We start from the raw sequence: 18,824 nt of genomic DNA on the forward strand, positions 1-18,824 counted from the left end.
GGGATATTAGTAAGCCATACAACGAAAGAAGTATTAATATATGCTAGAACATGTATGAACCTTTAAAACATTATGCTAAGTGAAAGAGTATAAAAGGTCACACATTGTAGATACTGTACAATTCCATTACATGAAATATCCAGAATAGGTAAATCCATGGAGACAGCAGATTAGTTGTTGTTTGTTCAGGAACACTGAATTAGTTCTGAAGACACAATACCTTTAGGGACATATTTTTAGTGGGTATTAAAAAGCATTCTACATCTCCTGGAATAAGTGAGAGTTTTATTTTTATTTTTTTTAAACAGGTGCAAATATTTTTTTCAATGTTTATTTATTTTTGAGAGAGACACACACACACACACACACACAGTGTGAGCAGGGGAGGGGCAGAAGCAGGCTCCAGGCTTTGAGCTGTCAGCATAGAGCCCGTTGCAGGGCTCAAACCCATGACCCATGAGATCATGTCCTGAGCCGAAGTGGGACGCTTAACTGACTGAGCCACCCAGGTGCCCCATAAATGAGTTTTAAAAAAGTGTTCTTTTTTTCTGAATCCGTGCTAGTAAATATCAGTCTTCCTATATGTGAAGACAGATATGAGATATTTTTTTCACTGTCTTTATACTTCTATATAATGCACTAAGCTCTTCTCTGTCCCCGTGGTTTATTTATATTTATATTATATTATATATTATATTATATTATATTATTGGAAATAATCTACTTTGGACCATTGAAATTGTTATTTTTTTCCTGCTTAAGACCCTACAAACATGTAAAAACAATACAATGGGCAGAGATTTAGCATTGAATCTTCACTATAAAACTGCTCTAAGAATAGAAATGAAAATTAAACCAACCCCATCCCTGCCCCATCCCCCTGCCAAGTAGAGCATTCAACATTAAAAAGAATGACCATAAAGGTATACTATGATTATAGATAAATAAAATATGCATTTAAATACATATATTTAAAAACCGAAGTAACTTTTGAGGGGGAACAAAGGGAGTTTTAGAAAGAGCTACTAAATAAATGAGTGGCAAATTCACTTTATTTTTATGTATGTATGTATTTATATTTATTTATTTTTTTGTTTTTAGTTAAGTGCCCTTTTCTTTTCTTTCTTTCATTCTTTCTTTCTTTCTTTCTTTCTTTTGTTTTTTCTTTCGTTCTTTCTTATTTTTCCTCCCTTCCTTCCTTCCTTCCTTCCTTCCTTCCTTCCTTCTTATTATTTAAATCCAGATTAGTTAACTTACACTGTAATAATGATTTCAGGAAAAGAATTTAGTGATTCATCACTTCCATATAGCACCCAGTGCTCATCCCAGCAAGTGCCCTCCTTAACTCCCATCATCCATTTATCCCATCCCCCTACCCAACACCCCTTCAGCAACCGTCAGTTTGTTGTGTTTTTAAGAGTCTCTGATGGTTTGTCTCCCTCTCTGTGTTTATCTTATTTTTGCTTCCTTTTCCCTATATTCATCTGTTTTGTTTCTTAAATTCCACATATGAGTGACATTATGTGATGTTTGTCTTTCTCTAACTGACCATTATTTCACTTAACATAATATGCTCTAGTTCTATCCATGTTGTTGCAAATAGCAAGATTTCATTCCTTTTCATTGCTGAGTAATATTCATATATAATATATATATATATATATGTATATATACACACACACACACTACACCTTCTTTATTCATTTATCAGTCGATGGGGATTTGGGTTTTTTCTGTAATTTGGCTATTGTTGACAGTGCAGCTGTAAACATTGGATGCATGTGCCTTTTTGAATCAGTCTCTTCAGCAAATGGTGTTGGGAAAACTGGAGAGAGGCATGCGGAAGAATGAACATGGGCCACTTTCTTGCATCATTCACCAAAATAAAATGGATTAAAGACCTCAACATAAGTCAGAAAACCATCAAAATCCTAGAGGAGAAAACAGGTAACAACCTCTTTGACCTGGGCTGCAGCAACTTCTGACTTGACTTGTCTCTGGAGACAAGGAAAACAAAATACAAAATGAACTACTGAGATCTCATCAAGATGAAAAGCTTCTGCACAGTGAAGGAAACAAGCAGCAAAACTAAAAAGCAACCGACAGAAAAGGAGAAGATATTTGCAAATAATGTATCAGATAAAGGGTTAGTATCCAAAATCTACAGAGAATTTATCAAACTCAACACCCCAAAACAAAGAATCCAGTGAAGAAATGGGCAGAAGACATGAATAAACACTTCTCCAAAGAAGATATCCAGATGTCCAACAGAAACATGAAAAGATGCTCCATATCACTCCTCATCAGAGAAATACAAATCAAAACTACATTGAGATATCACCTCACACCGGTCAGAGTGGCTAAAATGAACAAATCAGGAGACTATAGATGCTGGTGAGGATGTGGAGAAACGGGAACCCTCTTGCACTGTTGGTGGGAATGCAAACTGGTGCAGCCACTCTGGAAAACAGTGTGGAGGTTCCTCAAAAAATTAAAAATAGAACTACCCTATGACCCAGCAATAGCACTGCTAGGAATCTACCCAAAGGATACAAAAGATACAGGAGTGCTGATGAATAGGGTCACATGTACCCCAATGTTTATAGCAGCTCTTTCAACAATAGCCAAACTATGGAAAGACGCTAAATGTCCATCAACTGACGAATGGATAAAGAAGATGTGGTTTATATATACAATGGAATACTACTTGGCAATGGAAAGAATGAAATATTTTTTCCTTTTTTAAAAATTTTATTTAATTATTTATTTATTTTATTACATTATTTAGTGTAATAATGGTTTCATGAATTAGAATTTAGTGATATATCACATATATTGTTCAAACAAACTTTTGAATTTTAGCTATCACAGCTGAAATTAGTGACAGAGTATATTCCTTATTTACATTTATCTAATGAAGAATTTTTTTAATGCACTTATATATTTTTGGCTGTTTTGATATCCTCTTTTGTAAAATGTTTCTTCAGGTTTCTTGCACCTGCCAACCCACCTGTCTTATTCACTCTCAATACGTTGACTGTGTTGATCATCCTCATTCTAGGAGTTAGGCAATTTGTTGTTTTGTTTTGTTTTCTTTTACAAGTTACTTTGAAAGGGTGTGTATATTTTTTTAAAGATGTTTTTAATGTTTATTTATTTTTGAGAGACAGAACGTGAGTGGGGGAGGAGCAGAGAGAGAGGGAGACACAGAATCCAAAACAGGCTCTATCCAGGCTCTGAGCTGTCAGCACAGAGCCCAATGTGGGGCTTGAACTCACGAACTGTGAGATCATGACCTGAGCCATGTCAGATGCTTAACCGACTGAGCCACCCAGGCACCCCAAAAGGGTGTGTATATTTCAAATGAGGTCTCTGTGGATATTTTTTTTCCACTTTTTATGGTATATTTTTATTAATACAAATTTTCATTCCAAATAGAGTATATTTATCAGTGTTACTATTTTTTTGTACCCTGCTTAAGGAATCTTTGCTGATCTCATCATGAAGATATTATTTTACTTTAATTTAAGAACCTTTTTTGGTTTCAGTTTTCCTATTCACATTCATAACACAACTCAATTAATTTTTACATGCAGTGTATAAATGACCAAAATTCATGTTTTACATAGGAACCTAATTGAATAGGTTAATCTACTGAGAAGCCCTATTTTCCCCATTACTTTGCAGCAGGGCTTTTGTTTTAAAACAAGTGTTTGAAAACCCACTACTCTACATGTGAGTATTTTTGGACCTTATTTTATTGATCTCTCTGTAAACAAGTGCACTAACTAATCTAGCTTCAGTAAAGGAATTGATATCTGTTATTAGAAGTCCTTTGACCTCTTCCTTCTTCTAAGATATTGCCCTGGCTATTCTAGATCCTTCATATTTCCATGTAATTTTTATATCAACTTAAGCATTAAAAACTACAGCTGAAATTTTTATTGTAGCTGTGTTAAATCTATAGGAAAATTATTTATTTAATTAATTAATTAATTTATTTTTTAATATATGGAATTTATTGTCAAATTGGTTTCCAGGCAACACCCAGTGCTCATCCCAAAAGATGCCCTCTTCAATGCCCATCACCTACCCTTCCCTCCTTCCCACCCCCCCCCCCCCCCAATCAACCCTCAGTTTGTTCTCAGTTTTTAAGAGTCTCTTATGCTTTGGCTCTCTCCCACTCTAAATCTATAGGAAAATTTAGATAGCACTGCCTTCATCAAAACATTTATATCTTCCAACCAATGGACGTGGTATATATTAACATTTATCTCTCCTTTAATAACTCTGTAACATTTTTCGGAGTGTCTAGCAATGAAATTATGCAAATTATTCATTAGGATTTTCTGAATCGTTAGACAGGTTTTTTTTCTAGTGTAGTCAATAGTTTCAAATTTCAATTTTACCTTTTTTTTTGTTAGTGAATAGCAAAGTAATTGTTCTTTAATACGCTGATCCTATATCCAACGATCTTGTAAAATTCACTTACTATTTCTAATAGATTTTTAAAATACACAATTATGTCACTCGAAAATAGTCAAACTTTTATTTCTGCTTCTCTATGCATATATGTGTTCACATATCATAATGTGACAGAAATCTAAAATGCCACCCACCACAGGAAAATAGAGTTAAAGTGTCATTAAGGCAGATATTGTTGATTAGTCATTGATATATCTATATGCCTAGCAACAAAAACCAATACAGGCCATCTTTTATATGTCAATATGCCAATGTTGTGGGCTCTAGGACACACACAAAATATTTAATAAAAGACATAAGAAAGCCTTTTAAAAATTATCTAATGGCAGATGTATTAAAACAGACTTCTCTTAAGTTGAAACATGAGTACTTGGCAGTGTGAGAATAGAAATCAGACCTCAATGTTTTACACTAATACTTAAGGACAAATTAAAGTTGATAACAGAAGGATGATCACTACTTGAACACCTACAAGTTGAAAACAGGAAACACATTTCTAGTTTCCGATGGCTTTTACACAATACTCCTTTCTAAGGCCTATGGCATATAAAGACATTAGTCTATAGCCTAATTTATTATATATTTATTATTATGTTATATATGCAATAATGCGTACTCACGATAATCTACACAGGTAGTTTGTGCAGATTTTTCCATATCCTACACAAGGCACTTTTTACCTCTTTGTTCCTCAAGCTGTAGATCATGGGATTCAACATAGGTATTACCAACGTGTAAAATGCAGACGCAATTTTATCAGTATCAAAGGAATGACTGGATTTGGGTTGCACGTACATAAAGAAGAGAGTGGCATATAACACAACGACCACTGTCAGGTGGGATCCACAGGTGGAGAAAGCCTTGTGCCTGCCTTGTGCAGAATTCATCCTGAGGATGGCCATCATGATCAGGATGTAGGAGACAAGCACTATCAGAAGAGATGACACCAAATTAAATGCTGAAAAGATCAGTATTATCAACTCAATGTCACGTGTGCTTGAGCACAGCAAAGTTAACAAGGGAAGACTGTCACAGTAAAAGTGTTTAATGATGTTATGGTCACAAAAGGATGACATAAAAATCTTTATGGTGGTTATCAGAGAAAGAAAGGCACTGTAGACATAGGGGACAGCCACCAGCACCCAGCACACCTTTTGTGACATAATAACCATATAAAGCAGAGGACGACAGATGGCCACATAGCGGTCATAGGCCATTGCTGACAGAATGAAAAGCTCGCTGATGATGAAAAAGATGAAGAAAGCCAGCTGTGTGGCACACCCGTTATAGGGGATTGTGTTTTGATTAGCTATGAAATTGACTAACATTTTGGGCCCCACAGCTGTTGAATAACCAAGATCAATGAAAGCCAGGTGTCTGAGGAAGAAGTACATGGGTGTTTGTAGCCTGGAGTCCACCTTGGTGAGGATGATCATGCCCAGGTTGCCCACCACTGAGATCACATAGATGATGAGGAAGAGTCCAAAGAAGGGAGCCTGCAACCCCGGCCGGTCTGTGATTCCCATTAGGATGAATTCTGTTAGCACTGTTTGATTTGGTTGGTTCATCCAGGCCATTAGGAAAAATTGCTGTGGGAAGAACCATCACGTGAGTCACTGGCATTCAGAAGATGACATCTGTTAACTTATTTAGTATGCAAAGCCATTGTGATTAAGAGAAATCCAAGTTTTAAATGTTTTTTCATGTTTATTTATTTTGAGAGAGAGAGACAGAGCGGGCAGGGGCGGGCAAAGAAAGAGGGATAGATAAGCCCAAGCAAGCTCCACACTGTCAGTGCGAAGCCCAATGTAGGGCTCAAACTCACGAATTGTGAGATCATGACCGGAGCAGAAACCAAGAGTCAGACGCTTAACTAACTGAGCCACCCGGGCACCCTGAAATCCAATTTTTTTTAATTTAAATTTTATTTCAATAAATATCTATTTGTTTTACTTAAAATACTTATAATTTGTTAAACACATCATACTTTAGAAGGAATTATAATAAAAGGAACAGCTCTCTGCTTCCAGACCTGGCAACTTTAGTCCCAACTTTTAAGGACAATCATGATTAACTCATTTAGTAGACTTTGATTTAATTCTGTGTATTTAATGATATTCCTGTTCCATTACCCATTTGATTTTTTAAATTGTATGCTTATTCCACTTTACTTCATGAGTTTTAAATATTGTTTAATTATTTTTATGATAATAGTTAATCATTTAACTTGCAGAAGTCCCCCCACATCCACTGTAGTGCATATAAATAAACGTTATTTTCTCTAGAATAGTGTGTCTGAATATTCAGCACTTTCCTGTGGTTTTTTAAGTTTCTGATTTTTGCTATGTTGCACACCAAGTAAGGCCTGCATCTATAAGTTATTCAATATAAAATAGAAGTATTAGCAAACATTTCCACTTTTGCTTTGACTTTAGCATTAACATCTCTAAAATGATGGGTTTCATGGTGTAGTTGTATTTCCTAGCACATCTTAAAACAAGTAAAAATTATTAAAACGTATTTGTTAATGTACGACCTAAAATCATCCAGTAAGTTGCTATAAATATCCACCCAAAAAGGAGAAGCCCCTTCAAAATAGGGGCTGCTATCTCAAATGTCTTAGAGACCTGTTTCAATGTACATGGACCAGAACGAATGGAGTTTTGATCCACATAAAGCCAAGTGGACATGGTATTGATAGAATTGGAGTACATTTACTATATTTTAATTTGAACACAATTCTTACACGTTTATGTCATCTTCCATCAAGAATATCTAGGAGGTTTTGGTTAACACCTTTTAGTTAAGGATTACATTTCATCTTCCTCTACTTCTCCAATTCCTTTCTCCTTCAGATTCTTTTTAAGGCAGGTGTTTCCAAACTATTGAAAAAAAAAACCTCATCCATATTTCTTACAATTCCAAGGTGCAAAAATGAGAACCCCATTGCAATTCATCCTAGGACACAAAATTATGTTTTGTTATTTTTTTTTTTAAGTTCATCCATTTATTTTGAGAGAGTGAATAAAGAGCACAAGTAGGGGAGGGGCAGAGAGAGAGGGAAAGAGAGAGAATTCCAAGAAAGCTCTGCTCCATCAGTGCAGAGCCTATTGAGGGCTTGAACCCACAAACCATGAGATCACGACCTGAGCCGAACCCAGGAGTCAAACGCTTAGCCAACTGAGCCACCCAGGAGCCCCACAAAATTGTGATTTTAAAAAAGAAAGATATAAAAAATTTTAATTAAAAAATAATAAAGAAAGTTATAATAATAAAAGGAACCCACAATATATTCAAGCTTATGGGATGCCTGAATGGCTCAGTTTAGCTTATGACTCTTGATCTCAGCTCAGGTCATGATCTCAAGGTTTGTGGGATCAAGTCCCGAGCCTTGTGGTGATGACAGCATGGAGGCTGCCTGGGATTCTCTCACTCCTCTCTCTCTCTGCCTCTCTCTGTTCATGGTCTCTCTCTCTCTCTCTCTCTCTCAAAATAAATAAATAAATAAATAAGCATTTAAAATTATATTCAGGATTATAATTTCATATATATATGTGTATACACACACACACACACACACACACACACACACACATATATATACACATACATGTCATTGATATATATTTAAAAAATGTGTAAGAATTACAGGACAGTTGTCCAAGCTGCACTGATCCCATGTTTGGCTGGATGGTTTAATTTTGGAAACTGTAATTAGAATTCATCACATTATCAGAGTGAATTAGAAACAAATTGAGCATTTGAAGAAATGAAGAATTAATACCATTTAGAATGGACAAAGGCAACAAAAATTAAGAAGAAAAGGGAAATTCCATGATGATGGAATATCTTATAAAAACTAGACTGAACCTACCCTTAAAAGGTGAAAAGTTAAAACTTCTTTGGGAAACAGTATAGAAATCATACATAAATCGGATAAATACTATATTCCTGGATTGGGCAACTTAGCGTTATAGAAATGTCAATTCTGTACAAATTAATCTTATTTGAACAATGCCTTTACAGCCAAAATCTCTCCAAGGGAATTTGTACCGTTTGACACAGATTTAAAATATATTTTAAGAATGCAAAGTATAAAGAATAATCAAGACATTTTGAAAAGACATGTGCTACCAGATAATAAAACTTATAAAACAGGGTTACGGAGACAATATGGCTTACAACAATGGGATAGAATAGGGATCTCAGAAAAAGACCCAAGAGTGCATAGAACTAAAGTGTGTGATAGCAGTAGGATGTTAGGACAAGCATGCATAAATGATCTACTCCGTAGATCTGGGGAAAATGATTATCTTTATAGAAGATGATGAAACTGGATGTTTAGTTCATCCTATAAGAATCAACCCTAGACTGGTCAAGGACTTAACGTGGTAAGAAAATGTTAAAATTTTCTGACCTTAAAAACTAGAACCTCTGCTTGTCCTTAAAAAGAAATTTCAAAAATATAGACTAGAAATTCAAGTTTAATTTGGCAGATAAAATTTCTTTACAAAATCTGCTCTATTAAAAGGTCTATGCAAATTAATAAAATATTTACAACAAAACAATAACAAACACTCATTAGCGGCAACCAGACAGATAACAAAGTCTAAAGCCTTAAGCTGCAAAAATTGGACCCAGAGACAGGACTATTTCATAGCAGTTCGTACAGTTTGGCAAACCTCCTCATCCCATCACCTGAATATTTAGGTGACCCGCCTTCCCACCAGCCCTACCTGAGCACTGCCTGGAAAGAAACAAGGAAATTGAGCATCACACCTGACTCTTATCAGATGGAAGCAGAAACTCCAGAGCTGTACCAGCACCAGGGGGACGGGCATGAAGTCCCAGGATGTCCTCTTATGCAAATGTAAGTGCCCCATCTCAACTCAGTATTCTATAACATTTTCCAATAGCCCCAATTGAAATAAATGGGTTGGTCAAATTGAGAGCATCGCTCTCCCATGTAAAGGGGGCAGGGAAAGAGAGAAGGAAGGTAGGAGAGAGGGGAGTTCTAACTGAGCTTGCAAAAATGCTGACTCCCCCCCTTCATGATGTTTATCATCTATAGTCTCAAAATAAATGTAGAAATAATGACACATATAAATGAGGTTCCTTACCACGTTCAAAGAAAATAATAATAGTGCTAAAAATACACCATTACTCTGGAGAACCTATTTATGAAAAAAGATTATGAGTACACATGATATAATGTACTGAGTCTGGCATTTGTGACTCTTACTGGTAATTTTTATTGGAGACGGTCATCAAAAATCATCACTGCAGCTACTCGAATAATCATTATAATCAGTGCCTCCTATTCCTCTTAAATGAGGACTGACTTCTTGCTCCCCCATGTGATTACTAATTTAACTGCTGTTAAAAGAATTTATGAGTGTCCCTTCCCTTTGAGACATCCCCTGGGAGCTTGAATGTCATTCTTGGTTATTCCCAAAGCATCTGAAAACGAGAAGTGGTGCCACTGTCTTTGCTAATTATCCAGAGTTACTTTGATTTCCCTCTTGAAGAAATGGGTTTTTCTTTATATAGAGAAGTCGCCTAATTCAGTTGCTATTTTCATTGCGTTCGCTCAAATATCTGGATTTAAGTAGATTATTTTTTAGATACATGTTTTAATCATCTACAGATTACATAAACTTTCAGCATTTTCCACAACGACTTCTTCCATGTTTGATACCTGAAGATAAAGACGAAACTATTTACACATGACCAAAGTGTGTTAAAAGTTCAGGAGGAATAAAAATTATGAATATGTGTGTAAAGTTATTATATATATGTTTTTAATCTAAGGGACTAAATTGAATAAATGATACCCTAATTCCACATCCCTTCTTTCAGTTTCCTTTCCTACACAGGTACCCCCTCTACAAAAGTTGATGTATGTTCTGGAAAAGAAATGCAGCTCTATAAAGTGAAGATAGCATACGTTTTAAAGTGTACAAAAATGTTATAAAACTTCTTTTGATACTTCAAGGTTCTCACTCAACTGTGTGTTTTTGAATTGCATTCATTTTCTACATACACACCGATGTTTTGCTGGCTTCTGTTGAATAAAATTGCTATAATCTGTCTCTACCCTCATTTACCAGAAGTTTGCTCCCATAGTGACAGTCTTTTAGTTAGTTACCAGCCTCTGACTTCTACATGGATCACCATAATCAACAACGCTGTGTGTGTGGTCCCCACTGACCCAAGAATGAACAATTCTGAAATATCTTCCTGGGCCCTGTTTTGGGGAGTACATGAACACGTTTAATTTATTTAAACCAGGATGGATCTTTTTCAAGATTTCTTTTACTGTATACATTCCGCCGTCATACATTGTACTTCAGACTGTGGACATCCGTCTTATCAATATGGGCCACGTGTATGAAGTATGAATGATGAAGACTGCAACAACCAGTTAAAACAGATTTAACTTTCTAGAACTAAACCTATTTGTCCTTGATTTAACACCTTATTTTTTTAAAGAAATCCAAATAGTAGTCTAGATTTGAGACGGAAAAGTGCACTAAATATAATCCATACCAACAACGAAGTTCAGAAATGGTCACCAAGAGAGAGACAAGTTAATTTTAATTTAATCTTACTATTTGAATGTCTACAACAGTGATAATGCCGATAATGTAGTTATTGAGGTGACAAAACCCTGACACATATCTTGAAGCAGAGGTTGGGGGATGACCTCCCAATCTTGCTTTTCCTCCTGGGCACCCGGCTGGCGGGATCTCAGCCTCCTGGCAGTTAGGAGTGGAGAAGTGGCCGAGTTGTAGCCTGACTCACCTGTGGTAACAGAGCATCTCCCCGTCTGCAGCCAATCTCTCCACCACTGTGCACTTGTCCTCATTGCACTTGTCCTGAATGCTTCCCACAGCCCTTTCTGTCTCAGAGATTGTAGTTCCTTCTGGTGGAGCATGAAATGAGGATAAAATCCTGGAAATTGTGAGAGAGGAAGCCAACAAAGAGAAAAGGGATTACAATATAAGAGAAGATGCCGCAGCTATTAAGGAAGTGTTTGCATCCATATTGACTATTCATTGATCTAAAGGCAATATTTTAAGCGTCCATATAAGTAAAAAAAACTTGATTGGAAATTCTCCAAATATGGGAGTTTTTACTTATAGATTTCATAAGGGTTTTAAATTGATATTAATCTTCTGAGTCCATGTCTTAAATTAACGATGTTGACATTAATAATCATTGTCATTCGGGGTGCCTAGGTGGTAGCTCAGCTGGTTAAGCGTCCAGCTTTGGCTCAGGTCATGACCTTGTGGTTTGTGAGTTTGAGCCCCATGTTGGGCTCTGTGCTGACAGCACACAGCCTGGATCCTGCTTCAGATTCTGTGTTTCTCTCTCTCTGCCCCTCCCCCTGCCCACACCCCGTCTCTCTCTCTCGCTCTAACACAAAAAAATAAACAAGCATTAAAAAAATATAAAAAATAAAAACTAATCATTATCATTCAGTAATCTATCAGTTCTTTAAAATATTAATTTTAGTGTTTTCTAAAATCATTACTTACCTCTTCTGTCAACTATAGCTCACATTGGTTATGTGGCTCGATTTTTTAAGAAGTAGGTTTTTGATAATATTTACATTTTAGGTAACCCCAAATCATGTACATTTTGTGAGATGAGATAAGTTTGTGTTCCAAGATGTTTTGTCAACAGAATTTCCCCAACCTGGATAATGGCTGTTGTTTACAAAAGTACATTTATGTAGACATTTGATGAAGGTTTATGCACTTCCGGGGAGATGGTATTAGCAGCTCGAACCAAAATTATCTAGGATGTAAGTGACAAGAATTCCCCACGAGAAGACTTAGAATTCCTCAATTTAACTTTTGAATTAAAAAAAAATTCAGAATCATCTTAGATTTTTGATACAGTAGAAAATATTTATCACTAGACCTATGTCTCAGGACATAAGTAAAACATCAAAGTGTGTGATCCGCGTACTTCAAAAGAAAATGACCTGCTGTGAAAATCGTCCTTCAGGAAGTTTTTGGGTTTGAATCTCTGAAATGGCACCTGCTCTGCTGAATTTGGGAGAGTTTGATGGTTTTTCTTATTTTCATGGTCTTGAGAAGATTCAGGGTGGGCCACCCAAGATTTATGCACTTGAGATGCTCTCTGCCTAGAGCATCCCTACCTATGGCGTCAGGTCAGTCGACTGCCTCTGCGGCAGCTGCAGAATGCGGGGCCCTGTGGTGTCATTTGAAGTCTGTCCTAATTTTACAGGTGGTCAGACCTTGTCTTATGACTGTCTTGCATCTTCTCTCCCCCCTCACCGCTAGGGGGATTTTATTGTCTCTGGACACAGGGGCCACGGAGACTCCAGAGCAGTTAGGTAAGGAGAGGCTGGAAGCACAGGTGACTTAACATCTCACAGAGTGAGCCTTGATCGACTAGAGATCAAAGCTGACATAAATTATTTTCCCGATCTTACTCCGTGAAAAACCGGTGCTGGGCTGATGTGCCTGCCTGGTTGGTTGATTATGTTGACTCACCATTCCTGATAAATGCATCCAAGTGATATGTGAGTGCCTGTGTATGCGTGAATGTGTTGTTTCAAGCCAGGGAGTCAGTGGTGGTTTGCCACCATAGCACTGGGAAACTAATACCACTGACAGCACAATTATTTTTAGAAAATAAATGTATGTAAACCAAGTCAAAGGGTAGAAAACGCTACAGTTTTCATTCTTGACTTTGATTTCTCAATAAAATGCATAGGATTGGTAGAAGTGCAAGTGTGAGGTTAGCCCTTCTGTTCCAATTCTGTTCACTTAACTAGACTCAAAGAGAATGGCTTTCTGCTGGGAAAGTTACTGCTCCATTGTACGTACGTAGCTTGGTGCAGCAAATCCGGCCATAGGAAAACACACATGCATATACACACATGCACAGAAAAACACAAAATCAATTCTGTATATTATATAGTTTTATATATTTATAAAGAAGAAAGCCTAAAGTCTGAAAGCCTAATGCTATCAAGCTCTTGCCAATTTTGTCTGTAAAGACGAGGAATATCTACCAACCGGTGTGACTTTTCTGTTTTCAGCTAGCTATCCTTACTTAAAATAAAAGTAAGGAATTAGCCTATGAAACTGAGTGTCACAGTTCCTGTATTTGGCTTATTTCTGACTTCTTTGAAAATGTCATCAATCTACTTTATTTCCAGGCATTGCCTTACCTCACAACCCACGCCCCTGCTTCCTCAGGACATTGTTAGCAGATTTTGCATGCAAAGGCAGAGATAGGGCACAGAATGACTATTAACGTGTATTTATTTATTTATTTATTTATTATTATTTTTCTTTATTGGCCATGGTGCCCTTGAGGCTTGGTGTCACTTAAGGCCAATGATTTTTTGGGAGGGCCTGGATGGCTCAGTTGGTTAAGTGTCCGACTTCAGCTCAGGTCATGATCTCACGGTTTGTGAGTTTGAGCCCCTCATGGGGCTCTGTGCTGACAGCTCAGAGCCTGGATGCTGCTTCAGATTTTGTGTTTCCCCCCTCTCTCTTTCTGTCCCTCCCCAACTCGCACTCTGTCTTTCTGTCTCTCTCTCTCAAAAATAAATAAACCTTAAAAATAAAATAAAATAAAAAAAAAAAAAGACAGTGACTTTTTCTTTTTTTCTTTTTTTTTTTTTTTTGGTGGTCTACTAATATTTTACCCCCAAACACTAAACAATAATCCTCAAAGAAATGCTATCTGTTGTTATGATTTTGTAACACTGATGAGTAATTCTACACAAGTGTTTGCTAAGAGAATATGACATGCAGAAACTTAATTTTATTAATTTTATATCATACCAAGATAAATACCAACATTTTGTTTCATGTACATGCACCAAATGAGAGGGATAAAAAAATGGAATCACCTTTCATACATTTTCTTTTGTTTTGCCACATGTCCTATTTCCACATATATCTAAGCATTTTTTTGTTTAGTTTTTATTTTATCCTAAAGGTTTTTTTCCTGTGATATAAATTTACATAAGTGCAAGATACAAATGGATTCAAAAATTTTCAGAAGTGGAAAGACAAAATACTGCAAAAAGTAAAAATAAAACTTTAACTGTTGAACAAAGCATACATATAGCAACGAAGAGGACCCGACTCTTTACCATATTCTAAGAAATGGTTCTCACACATCTTCTCCAGCTCCCAGAATTTCTCTTCTTTGATTAGAAATTACAAAAACCCAGTAGCCAACTTATGTTACACTGTAAAATGTGTTTATATTGAAATCACTGTTTACTACTTAAATACGTGTACTTTTTTGTGTTAACTAACACATCTTTGTATTAGGGAAAGCTCAGTATTTGAGGTTGGGAATAGAAAAGCTTAAGATTGTCCCATGGAAAACCATGGGATTTTTAACTATTTATTGCCTCTGCACTTAGCAGAGATTAGCTTTTCAGGAGCAAATAAAAACCCTTAAAAGAAGACACCTGTAATTTTAAATTTACATGAATTTGAAAGACTGACATGGCTTATTTAGGAAACTCTTCAATGCATCCTTCACATCCTTGTTCCTTAGGCTGTAAATGAGGGGATTCAGCATGGGTATCACCAGGGTGTAGAAGACAGAGGCCATTTTATCAGTATCCAATGAGTGGTTGCTCCTTGGTTGCAAATACATGAAGAGAAGGGTCCCGTAGAACACAGTGACAGCCATCATGTGGGAGGCACAGGTGGAAAAGGCTTTTTGTCGACCCTCTGAGGAACGTATCCTCAAAATGGCAAAGATGATGTTGAAGTAGGATATTAGAACAATAATCATAGAGAAAAGCAAATTGATCCCTGCAGAGGTAAACACTACTGTTTCTGGAATATAGGTATTGGAACAGGACAATGCCAACAAAGGGACATTATCACAGTAAAAATGGTTGATTACATTAGAAGAGCAGTATGACACAGAGAACACACAGGAGGTGACAGTCAGTGCTGTGGTCAGACTGTAGAGGTATGTGAGGGATACCAGCAGCAGACAGATCTGTGGAGATACCACAACCATGTAGAGCAGAGGATTGCAAATAGCCACATAACGGTCATAGGCCATTACAGCTAACATGAAAATCTCAGCCACAATAAAGACTAAGAACCCACCCAGTTGGGCTGCACATCCATAGTAGGATATGGTCTTCTTTGAAGCCAAGAAGTTAACCAGCATTTTCGGGGCAATGACAGTAGAATCACCAAGATTGATGATAGCCAAGTGCCTGAGGAAGAAGTACATGGGGGTTTGAAGTTGAGGGTCAACACTGGTGAGGGTGATGATGCCCAGGTTCCCTGCCACGGTCAACCCATAGATCACCAGGAAAACAAAGAAGAGTGGAATCTGGAGCTCTGGGCGGCCTGAGACTCCCATGAGAATGAACTCAGTCACCGGGGTGAGATTCCCTGGGGCCATGTATTCAGTGGCTTTCATCTTCTAAAGGAGAAAATGGAAGGAGATTAATAGATGGTAAAATCAGGTTTTCTGGTAGATGCTAGATTGTAAACTGTTTCATTTAAGTTGAATTTCTTTTTTGTTTACAGTGAAAGGTGTCAGAGTTCAATTTTATTTCTCCTAACGTTTTAACAAAATTCAGATATTTAAACTCTCTAAAGACCAATTTCAAGTTGTTAGAACTGTTGTACCAAGCTATTAATTTTTCAGTTCTGTGTTGTATATAATTTATATTAGATGAATGTACATTAATCTACTATATTACATGTCTTAATATTCATAGGCATATTTAAAAATATTAATTATAACAATGCATAAATATATATTTACATATACACGCATATGCCTCTGTATATGTGTATGTTTCCAATGATAAAAGATAACTGCCTATAAGAAGTTGATGACCCAGAGTGATTTACAGTTATTTTTTCCTTACCTGCCACTGGCTTTCTCTTCAGCTCGTAATGTGTCATCATCTTTGGGATTTCAATATTTCTGCAGGAAATATTTTGACTGTGTTGGTTTTTCCTTATCAATTTCTATCTAACCACACTGCTTCATCTGTCCCCCGACAGACTACACCTCAGTAGTGTTCTTTCTTCGTGTCATTCAGAAACTGAATTTTTTAAGTTTAATCACATTTCCTTTCTTCTGCCAAATAAACTAGTCCTTTGTATCACTCCGACCTCTACCTGCGATGACACTTCTGTATTATTGTCTTCTGGCAGCCCTTTCTTGTTTTCTAGCTCATACCTCTTTCCTTTACATTGTTCAAAGCCTGTTTTGATGTTTGGAAAAAGTATCATTTGTAGGCTTGGTTTGCTCAAGTTTGATAACTTTGTTTTACTTGTACAGAGAAATGATTGGAGAAGCATGCTAACATTATTCAGTATGTAGTGTACTATGGGCCCAGAGCTATGCTAGCCATTTCAAAATAATAATCTCATTATTCGGCAGGAGTGTCCTAGGAGATGGATGAAATTATTTCCATGTCCGATGAGACGGTTGAGGCTCAATGAGCTTAAGTCACGCAAAGAGACTGTGTTGAGTACTGATTAACGCTTTGGTTTTGTGGTTTTGTTTTACGTGTTTGTTTGGTTGATTGGTTGGATGTTAGTCCACCAATTTCTAGCTGTGTGGTTTTTGCCAAGTATTCATACCTGTGTTGTGTGAATGTCATGAGGTAATACACGTATGCAAGTTAGTACAGAGCCTGATAACAATGAAGGCAAAAAAAAAAAATAGTACCAGCAGTTACTGTTATTAGCGTATTTTGAATGATTTTCCAATGTGATTTCCTGCTTGTGTCCCTGTAATCCATTCTACCTCACTGAGGAGTTTTTTAGTTAAAATAGGAATAGCAACGGATGCCTCAGTAGCTCAGTCAGTTAAGCGTCCAACTCTTGGTTTTGGCTCAGGTCAAGATCTCATGTTTAGTGAGTTCGAGACCCGCTTGGGCTTGGTGCTGACAGCAGGGAGACTGCTTGGGATTCTGTCTCCCTCGCTCTCTGCCCCTCCCCCGCTGACTCTCCATTTCTCTCTCCAAAGAAATACAAATAAACTTAAAAGAAATAGGAATAGCAAGTGAATTGCAATTTTGCATATCCAAGCAACTGGGGCACGTGATATCTAGCTACACATTTAACAAACAAATCAGTTGTGTTGTTTCACAACTTGTGTTCTCTCACAACTTGCTTCTCTATTAAAAGTGTGGTGTGTGTTTGTTTAGTCAAAGATACTTTAGGGACACCAGGCTTGCTCAGTCAGTAGAGCATGGGACCCTTGATGTCAGGGTTGTGAATTCTACCTCATGCTGGGTATAGAGATTACATAAAAATAAGATCTTTAACAAAAAAAAGATACTTCATTCCATAAATCAAACATATGTTTGATGAGCTTATACAACTGTGTTGCACTAAACATCCCATGTCTCTTGTCCTACCACTGCATCTGAAAAGAAATGCACAGGTAAGTTTATGATGAAAATCACTGTGGCAACACTCGCTTTAGGCAAAGCGTTTCCTGAACAAAAACAACTCAGTGCATGTTTCACTCTGGGTTATCATATATTCAATAAGTGTATTCTTAATTTAACAAAAAAAAAAGCACCAACAACAGTAATTGTGGACTGGTTACAATGAATTCATGTGATTATCTTTTGAAAATAACATATTTGCATATACTCTTAGCTCTTTTGAATTCATTTTTAATGAAGTATTACTAATGGCAAGTTGTTTTTTTATTTTGGTAAGTATATCTCAAAATAAAAGATATTTTGACTTGTACATGCCGTGTTTCTCAAGTGTGTTTCTGAAAAGAAATATTTTATAGCTCTACCAAAATATTGAATTCTCAGTAAAAAAAACAAACAAAAAAAACCCTTTGAAAATATACTTAATGTTAATCATTTGATGGTACAATGTGGCTGAGAAATAACATTGCATATTAGTTTTTAAATAGCTTCCGAAATGATTTCAAGAGCACAGTCCATTCTTCCCCAATTTGTCTGAAAGTGACTTATACACATGGGCTATGGTAAGGACAAACTGTATCTTCTGCTGAATTCTCAGCGTCCACCAGCAACGTACAGACTGTTGGGTCCACATCTTTCCATCATATGGTTTATCACCCTGGGCAATGTGGGAAAACAGGGAGAGGAGAAACTAGGTTTTTTGTTTGTTTGTTTGTTTTTGTTTTGTTTTATGTTAGGCAATCTAGTAGGTCTTTCTTGGAGAAGAAATCTTACATTTCAAAGACACTTAGGAAGCTTCCTATCTGGTGTAAATGCCTTCTAAAACATCTCTTCTGCCAGCTCTGAGGCAGAAAGAATGCCTCCTCATCCTAAGTTGAAATGGACTCCTTGC

At 36.7% G+C, this 18,824-nt stretch overlaps 2 protein-coding genes across 2 annotated transcripts; both read right to left on the reverse strand.

The window, feature by feature from the left end:
- Window positions 1-5,111: 5,111 nt before the first annotated feature.
- LOC109245224 (olfactory receptor 8K3-like) lies at window positions 5,112-6,062 on the reverse strand. Its single transcript, XM_019412539.2, has one exon. The coding sequence runs from the start codon at window positions 6,060-6,062 to the stop codon at window positions 5,112-5,114; it is 951 nt and encodes a 316-aa protein (XP_019268084.2).
- An 8,911-nt stretch (window positions 6,063-14,973) lies between these two features.
- On the reverse strand, window positions 14,974-15,921 carry LOC109245223 (olfactory receptor 8J2-like). The gene has a single exon (XM_053899204.1). It carries the CDS (start codon window positions 15,919-15,921, stop codon window positions 14,974-14,976), a length of 948 nt encoding a protein of 315 aa, XP_053755179.1.
- Window positions 15,922-18,824: the final 2,903 nt, after the last annotated feature.

This window comes from Panthera pardus, unplaced genomic scaffold (genome assembly GCF_024362965.1).
Source record: "Panthera pardus isolate Hobbes unplaced genomic scaffold, ASM2436296v1 HiC_scaffold_12, whole genome shotgun sequence".
NCBI lineage: Eukaryota > Metazoa > Chordata > Mammalia > Carnivora > Felidae > Panthera > Panthera pardus.

Coding starts and splice junctions, on each gene's coding strand:
- LOC109245223 (XM_053899204.1), bottom strand. CDS start 15,921: ATGGCCCCAGGGAATCTCACCCCGGTGACTGAGTTCATTCTCATGGGA.
- LOC109245224 (XM_019412539.2), bottom strand. CDS start 6,062: ATGGCCTGGATGAACCAACCAAATCAAACAGTGCTAACAGAATTCATC.